The sequence below is a fragment of the Dicentrarchus labrax genome, unplaced genomic scaffold, assembly GCF_905237075.1.
Source record: "Dicentrarchus labrax unplaced genomic scaffold, dlabrax2021, whole genome shotgun sequence".
NCBI lineage: Eukaryota > Metazoa > Chordata > Actinopteri > Moronidae > Dicentrarchus > Dicentrarchus labrax.
The window spans coordinates 17,418,311-17,427,174 of record NW_026136703.1 but is presented as its reverse complement, the minus strand read 5'-3'; the positions used below and the strand labels follow the sequence as shown (position 1 = coordinate 17,427,174).

Below are 8,864 nucleotides of genomic sequence, written 5' to 3'. Positions count from 1 at the left end.
CTAAACACACATCACATCATCAACCCAAACCACTCAAAGTGAAAATATACCCTCATCCCTTACCAACCTCATTTGCCATCAGCCACAACCAACTGCTGGTTTCACACCCTGCGGGCCTGCTGATTGGACTGATCTTACTGATTGAGCTTCATTTAAGAAACATGTGGGAATCAGGCCTGGTAGCTTACCAAGATTACACGCAGTCATTTTTGCTGTGCCCTATTACCACAATAAACATCTGCAATAACAAATGCCAGAGAAATTGCAGTGAAACCTCAGGGGCACTGGTGGAAAAAGCAAAGAAATAAATAAAATAAATAGCACATCGTCCTTTTTGGTTTGCAGTCTTATCTGAACAACACACAGCAGTTGATACATGTCTCTCTCTTCCATTTCTAGATGTGATTATTCAAAACATGTTCGACAGTAATCGCCCCTGGGAATCACATAAATATGCCTGACAAGTTGGTCGGTGGCTCTTGATGAAGAAGCAGCAGGACTCAGTGCTGACCACCAGCGGTAGCAACGCGAGAAGCAACGTGAGCCACCAGGGATCGTTGATTTGATGGTTGTCGGACATTTATGGTTTTTCCTGTAAACGGAGCTTTGTTCCACTCAAAACTTTTGTGTTGCTTCTCATGTTGCTGTTTTGAGTACTTGTGATGGGGATAAGGAAGTTGCATGTAGTTGCAATATATTTTATGTATTTTTTTATACTACTTTACCTGCTCATCCGTGTGGCTTTAATACTTCAAATACACAGATGGAGAAACTACCTGTCACACTTATTGTATTGGTTATTTATCTTGTTTTTATTGCTGCTGAGAGTTACCAAACAATATCTGTTGTATGCCTACAAATGGCAGATAAAGTGTCTTATGTCTAAAACGAAAACAGAGATGAGGGAATAATTCACTGACTTCACAACCTTTAACTAATTTTTCATTCAATTTCACTATTAATGCAACAGCTTCCACATAGACTACATTTAGTTCCACATTTCTTTCAAGAAGAAAACCAGTTTGTATGCATTAAAACTGCTTTTACTTTTACTGATACTCCTAGATAACCATTTAGTGATCGCAGTATGAGTTGTTTCTGTATTATCTGTCATTTTTATGTTGTTTATCATCTTTTTACAGTCATTTATACAGTTGCCCATGTTTGTTTTACATGTGTGTATATAGAGAGAAAATACCAAGGTTGTATAGAGAAATATGAATGGAGAATATAGCCTGCACATGATTGCTAAATAAAAATGTATAGTTTGCATTGTACTTCCCCCCACCTATATTCCTCACCAAAAGTCACAATCTTTACCAGCCCTTTCTTCCAGGGATGCAAGTTTTGGGGGCGAGACATTAAATACCTTGAACTGGAAATCATCAGTACTGTAGCCCTGAAGGTTTTTTGATAGGATTCGCTTTGGTAACACCCCAAAAATCAATTGGTAGCAGCAAATATTAGAATAAATTTATACCGACATTAACAATACTCATTATAGGCTACTGATCATACCAGACCATGAGGCTGTAGCAGCAAAAATTTTGCATTAAATTGAGCAAAAGTTTGGTTTATTACTTAAAGATGGTATTAGTTTAGGTACAGTACTATCTACAGTCTATCTAGTGATGGGAAAGTACTCAGATTCCTTACAGAAAAGTACAAATAGGACTCCCATGGTCGAATAATACTCCATTACTACTAAAAGCACTGAACTAGAAATGTTGAAAAATTCAATTAAAATGTTTTAAGTTCAGTTCACTTTTGTTTGTATTGCACCAATTCATAACTAAAGTTATCTCAAGACACAAAAAGCTTAGCTTATGATATAATTCTGTTTTTACTGGGCCATGCAGTACTGCAGCATATCATATAAACCACATTATATATAAATACACTGTGAAATATGTTTTATTGAGGAAGGCTTAAAAAATGTAGGAACATGGTGAATGCAGTGCACATTTTTTATTGAAGAAAAGCAAAGCAAACTATATCAACATAACTAAACAAAATAAACTCTTAACACAGCAGCATAATATATATATATACTTTATATATGTAAAAACTAACTTTAAGTATCAAAAATGTAGTAATTGTCTGAAATGTAATGGAGTATAAGTACAAAGTAAGAATTAATTAGAAATACTATAGTAGCCTATCTATCTATCTATCTATCTATCTATCTATCTATCTATCTATCTATCTATCTATCTATCTATCTATCCAAGGCCACCAGCAATTGGCTAATGTCGGATGACGCGGCCGTTACGTGTCAACCACTAAATTAAAGCGACTCTCCCTTTCACTCAGCGAGAGAGAGAGAGAGAGAGAGAGAGAGAGAGAGAGAGAGAGAGAGAGAGGGGAGAGAGAGGGGAGCGAGAGAGGTTGAAAAGGTAGAATTCGCGCTGCATCTTGGGTATATAACACCATGGTGATGCAGTGAGCCTGTTGTGTAGACGGACGGGAAAACCAAAGTAAAGTAAAAACGGGGGAGGGTCGGCTACAGGGGGGGACTCTCTTTTTTTTTTGCGGAGGGGAGAGCGAGTTTACAATGCGTCTTTCACGGTGTTGAACAGAGTCGGTTTGAACGATGAGCCAACTTCGCCGGTCGTCTCGAAGCGGAATGAGCCACTCTTGAAGCCCCAGAAAAAACGAGTCCTTCTTGGCCGGGGAGAGGAGGAGGAAGGAAGGGGGAGATAGAGAGAGAGAGAGAGAGAGAGAGAGAGAGAGAGGGAGAATGCAGAAGCCGAGCGCCGCGCTCCCTGTTGTCGGCTTGACTGGGAAATGGTAGCGTACTGCAGGGACCGCACTTGGAAGGAACATGGTCGAGAGGAGCAGCAAATTCTTGTTGATCGTCGTCGGATCCGTGTGTTTCATGCTGATTCTCTATCAGTACGTGGCTCCCGGGGTGATCAATTTCGGCTCCCCGCACGGGTATTTCACGGAGGAAGACGAGGGGGACATCTTCCCGACTCCGGACCCCCACTACGTTAAGAAATACTACTTCCCCGTCAGGGACCTGGAGAGGACGATCGATTTCCAAATCAAAGGAGAGGACGTGATCGTGTTTTTGCACATCCAGAAGACCGGGGGGACTACCTTCGGCAGGCACCTGGTCCAGAATGTCCGTCTGGAGGTCCCTTGCGACTGCAGACCGGGCCAGAAGAAGTGTACCTGCTACCGGCCGAACCGCAAGGAGACCTGGCTCTTCTCCCGGTTCTCCACCGGCTGGAGCTGCGGCTTGCACGCCGACTGGACCGAGCTCACCAACTGTGTGCCGGGGGTCCTCAACAAGAAGGAGAACAAACAGAAAAATCAAAGGTAAAACTGGGAGATGTTTTTATTGACTGTGTAGTTTTTCTGAGGAATTCTTAAGTGTGAGATGTAGGTTGTAACCTGTAGTTAAAAATTGGGAATCTACTGTAACTCTTTGACACATTTTTCAGGATTATATCCTAACTTTTTAACTAGATTACTCTGTTTTATTCAATGTAATTTTATATGTGTATTGCAGCGAGAAAATAAGGTCACTGTGAACTCACAAAGCTGGAAGTTTGTGTTTTCTGTGGGATAAGAGTCAAATCATCTAACCACACTAAACAGAAAATGAAATATAAAATTACTAAATTAATACCACATTCTATCCACAGTTTCTCACACATCTTTGTCTGGTTTACAAAAGATCCTTTAATGCAGGCGTATTCCCCTGGAGAGACAATTATAATAGGTGTAATCTAAAGGTACATTTGACAGAAAATATCAAAACCCTGACATGAGTTTGCAGCTATTTTTGGTCTGATTTATGCCACAAAAAATGTAAAAGTGACACCAGAGAGGATTAAACATAACAAGAAGGTAATTTTAACCCCATAGCTGAATACCACACAAGCACATTAAAGTTCCCGCAGGGAGTTAATGGGTGTAATTGGTCGCTGTGTTATCTTAAATCAAAGGTCTTTCTCCTCGCTGGGTGGGACAGTGTTATCTTTTACGGAATAAAAAAAAAGAAGAATGGCAAAGGGGTTGAGAAGAGATGCTGAGAGACAAATGTTGATTGACTTTTCACCGCTGCTCTGTCACGAATGCCACAGGAGTTCAACAGTGCCCCTGACAATTGTTGATGGGTGGCAGTATCAGGGTGCCCTCCCACAGAATCACACACTCAGATTTGTCTGAATTTATTTCAGGCATGGGGGAGTGTAATACATCCAGGCAACATTTCCACTCAGTAATAATAATCCCCCGCATTGATTGACTGCGAGGTATCCAGACACGATGCGCATTCTTATTAAGTTATAACCCATTTCTTTCTCAGTGCCTACCCATTGTTGTTGCCAACATATTACATCCCTCACCCAGACATATTGACGGCTATATCAACTTCCATTTCACTGCACCCTTGTGGTTAAAGGGTATGCTTGTTGAATGGGTTATGTGTCTTTGTATTGCCTGAGCTTGTTCAATATTTTATTTTGTCTATGGATGATCAATAGAACAAAGGGAGGAGGGTTTGAAATACATGGGGAATTTTAAAGAAAGAAGTGTTTTTCGCCTCTCTGCCTATCTGTCTGGTAGCCAGGGAGTGTTGGTTGGAGATGTCAGTCCGGCTGCTCAGCTTCCCATGGCTGCTCAGACTGGGGATCAGAGCTGCAGGCTGGGCAGGGCTGGGCTGGGCCGACAGGAGGGAGGGGAGGGAGAGAGAGGGGGGACCCTGCGGGGGTTTGGCTCCGCTCTAATCCGGGTGATTATTACCGCTGGGACACACACACACACACACACACACACACACACACACACTAGCGCTGGTATTTGCTGCTGGCGTCAGTCCCTGACTCCCGTGGTTTCCCCTGGTCAGAGGTGATAACGTGTCCAGCCATTTTGCATGGCGGGCTGAGATATCACAGTGGATGCAGGATAAACAGCCTTTCATCACTTTTTTTCTGTGTGAGCACTGTTTCTTGCATGGGTGTGTATTTATGTGTGTTGTGGTGCACCTGAAGAGGCCACGGGAACATAAAGAGACAGGAAGGCAGAGTGGATGAGAGAGGTCCGGGTATGCATGCATGGGTGTGAGCGCAGCACAGAAAAGGATCTTTTGCCTCTGGTATAATCGACTATACTATCACTCCTGACAGGAGAAACTAGGGACTATAAGTTTAATAGCACCCTGAAGGAAAACAATGCTGCTCCATATTACACACAGCCCCACTTGCACAGGAGAGACAAGTGAATCGCTGCAAAGAGAAGCACTGAGGAGAAACCGAAAGCGATTTTTGTGTCTTTTTCTGTCTCATCGCCTGCTTTTCTCTCTACGTGCTTCTGTCGGTGTATGTTCAAGTCTCCCTCGCCGTTTGGCTCCCTTGTATCACTGTAGCAATGCTTGTTTAGGGACATTTGTCTTGAGGGCAGTAGCACTGTGGTGCAGAGGCCAGAGAAAGTGTGAAAAAGATCATCTGTGTTTACAGAATGGTGGTGAGGGATTTCTTGGCGCAGTGTTGTACACATAGCTGTCAGATCAGCTGTGCGTATTGTCAGTGTGGAGGAGATAAACAATCTGTAGCCCCAGCCAGTGGCATGACAGTTCACCTTTTGGAGGAAGTGGTTTGGAGTTGTGTTTTTCAACTGTGAGAAGCAGAGAGAACATCCAATCTAGAAATGTTTAACCTCGCAGCAGCGGCAGTTCCAGTTTTGAGATCCAGCATCTCTCTGCAGCTGTGTTCTCGTCCAGCTGTCAAGTGAATTTTGCACAAACGTTTCAAATGCTGCAAAAAATAAAATGTGAATTAGGACCATTTCCATCAGCTGAATCCAAGCACATGGATGTCAAACACAACTCACGAGGAAAAGAGGGGGGAAAAGTACAAATAGATTGTTATTAGGTAACTTATAATTGAAATTCACTGTCATTACTTTAAACTTTCATTCTATGATGAAAACAAATATATGTTGTTAGTGCCAAGAACAATTATTTTCATTATTGGTTAACCATGCCAGAAAATAGTATCTTGGTTCTCGACACAAGTTTGCAGAGCTTATGTTGACAGATTTAAATAGCTTGTTTCATCTGACTAACGGTGCAAAAGAGTGATTTACTACTATTTAAAAAAAACAGTTCTGACTGTCCAAACCTGCTATTGAGCTGTTTTTTTTATTACTACTTAAACATTTTCCAAGACCTGTTGCTGTGTATTATTCATTGATTCTACAGATGGGTCTGAGTTGCTCTGTATTGCACAGTTTCATAATGTTTCTACTTCAAGAGGGCATCAAAACTTTATCGAGACATTGAGGCAATTGGATTGAATATGGTGCTTTTTCAAATTCAGTGTATCATAAATTGTGGGAGAGGAAAAAAAAAATGCTACGATGGATTAGGCTTAGTTTGGTCTGGTGACAAATGTGTCAGCTTTAGAGGAAGGCGCATTAAGTAGGAGCGAGCGGCAGTGAGATGAATGGCTCGTAGTAGGAGAGACAGGTCTGTCTTTGATTGGTGATGAGATCGAGATGAACAGTGGCATTGTGGGAGAAAAAGGACTCCCATACTCAGCAGAGAGCCACTCAGACTGGATTTGTCACTTCCCACCTCTTATATCAGTTTTAATGTTTTTCACAGATCCCATGGGACACACACTAATACACACACATAGAAGTACACACACTTTAACAAGTGTGTGGAACAAACAGACACAGGACCCTGATGCAATGCCTTAGAAATGGGGCTTCTAATTGGTTAAGGAGGTTCCTATCACTTTACTCAAATTAGAGCCACACTTTCAGATGGAGGATACCATCTGTCCTGTGCATGTGTGGTGTGTGTGCACGCAAATCATGACTGTGTGTGTGTGTGTGTGTGTGTGTTTTTAATCCTAGTGTGTCATAGAGCGTCTTAGTAAGCAAAGTGATGGGGCTAATTTTACTGCCTCTATCTGGGCCCTCTCAAATCACTCCCTGTTTTTTCTCTCCATCTTTTTCTCTCCCGCCTCCTCTTCATCCCTTCTACTTGCCTCTGAAACACTTTCCCTCCCTCTCCTTCCATCCTTTCTCTCCCTCCTTCCCTCCATGATGGTGTCACTCTCTAATCAAACAGCAGGCTTGCTTTCCGCTTGGTGGCTTTATGGCCGGGGGGCTCACTCTCTATCTCTCTCTTTCACTTTTCTTCTCCCCCTCTCTCTCCTCTTTTTCTCCTCTCTCCATCTCTGCCCCCTCGTCTTTCTTTCTCTCCCTTTGCCATCTTTCTCTCCCTCTCCCTTCGAGCGTGACTACCGCATTAGAGGAAATGTCTTTTCATGGAAGATTTGCTGCAATTTCCAAAATGGCTGCTTTGCCTAATGGACAACTGCCTTGGTTCTAATGAATGATTACATGTATGAGTATGAGGGAATGGGGAGGGGGGGGTAGGAGGAGATGAAGAGTAATATGAGGAAGAGGATGGGATGAGTGTGGGACAAGAGGAGAGCTGTCAGGGAGTGATTGAAAAGATAAAAGATGGAGGGGTGAAAACGTTTAGTTTCATTGCTGGGGAGGGGGCTAGTCAATTAGCACGGTTGTCAAGCACTGGGCTTTACTCTTCTTTCAATAGGTCTGTTTCAGATTCACAGCACAAATCACTGCACTCTAATGTGTGTGTGTGTGTGTGTGTGTGTGTGTGGGTGTGTGGCGTGAGAGAGGATGCGTGTGCATGTGGTAGCCCAGCATGGTGCCATCAGCCAGCCAGCCAGCCAGCACAACCCAGAATCCAGATGAACTCCGGGAAGCTGCAGCCCCGACTGATTGGCATATAGTACAAATGTGTGTGTGTGTCCCTGTCTGTATGAGTGTGTGCGTGCGCTCATGTGTAGCCAGGCAGGTTGGTGTTAATCCAATCAGATTAGCCAGGTTTAAGCGCTGGCGGCCAGGCGCTCCAAAGCCGGTAACGTCCGCTCATCCTGTGAATGCACCACGTTCCAGCATTCCCAACGAACATTCCCACATCCCCAGATATTCCCTGCCTGTTGGCTCGGCTCAAATCGCCTTCTCTTATGGGACCTAAGCCTGTCTTTGGTGGAGACCAGGCTCTAATTGGGTTTACCGCTAGTGGCTTAATACTGGTGTGGGAATGGGCTTAATGACATAAGGACAGAGGCATTCAAATACATTTTGTGGTGATAAGGTAGAAAACGGGATGCTTTTCTCAATGGATCAGTGTTCCCTTTTAGTGCTTGAATCATTAGTGGATTAATGGACTTCTATCACAAAATTAATCAATGAGAATTATTATAATCAATCAATAGAAAACATTTTCTGGTTACAGGCTCTATCATTAAAACGCATTTTTTTATTTTTCTTTTCAGTCAAAGCAATTTGAAGGTGTAATTTGGCCTTTGGTAATTGAGCATGTTTTTGACATCTAAAACATCCAGTCAGTTTTGTTGGGGTTTTTCACCAGTTCAACCAATATATTAGTTTCCTGTTTTTATTTGAATATTATAATATAATAATAATTTTTTTTTTTTAGACCCAAAGATAGAATTATTAGGGGGTAAAATTATCCAAAGATTCACAAGAAAAAAGAAAATGTGTGATCATCCCTCGAAACCCTTAAATATATCTCATGGCCCCTTGGTGGGATCCTGTCCCACAGGTTGGAAACCACTAAACAATCATTTCGTTAATGAAAAGAATATTTGATCATTTAATATACATTGAGAATCTTTAGTTGAAACTTTGTGGACGTTGTTACACCTGAGCAGTCGTTGTTAGATAGATGTTTTTTTCTATGTTGTTTCAAGAACAAATTCAACAACAGATAATGCGGTCAAGCAAGTGGTTCTTCAAAAGTTTTATTCTCTGCCCTTCACAATACAGTGAAAGGATGTTGAATG

At 42.3% G+C, this 8,864-nt stretch overlaps 1 protein-coding gene across 1 annotated transcript in view; it reads left to right on the top strand.

Annotated features, from left to right (window-relative positions):
• The first annotated feature begins 2,377 nt into the window (after positions 1-2,377).
• hs6st1a (heparan sulfate 6-O-sulfotransferase 1a) overlaps positions 2,378-8,864 on the top strand; it is a 57,914-nt gene continuing 51,427 nt past the window's right edge. Inside the window, exon 1 of the mRNA XM_051388795.1 lies at positions 2,378-3,324. Coding sequence (XP_051244755.1) covers positions 2,825-3,324 — 500 coding nt within the window. The 5' untranslated portion in view covers positions 2,378-2,824. The remainder of the gene's footprint in view (positions 3,325-8,864) is intronic.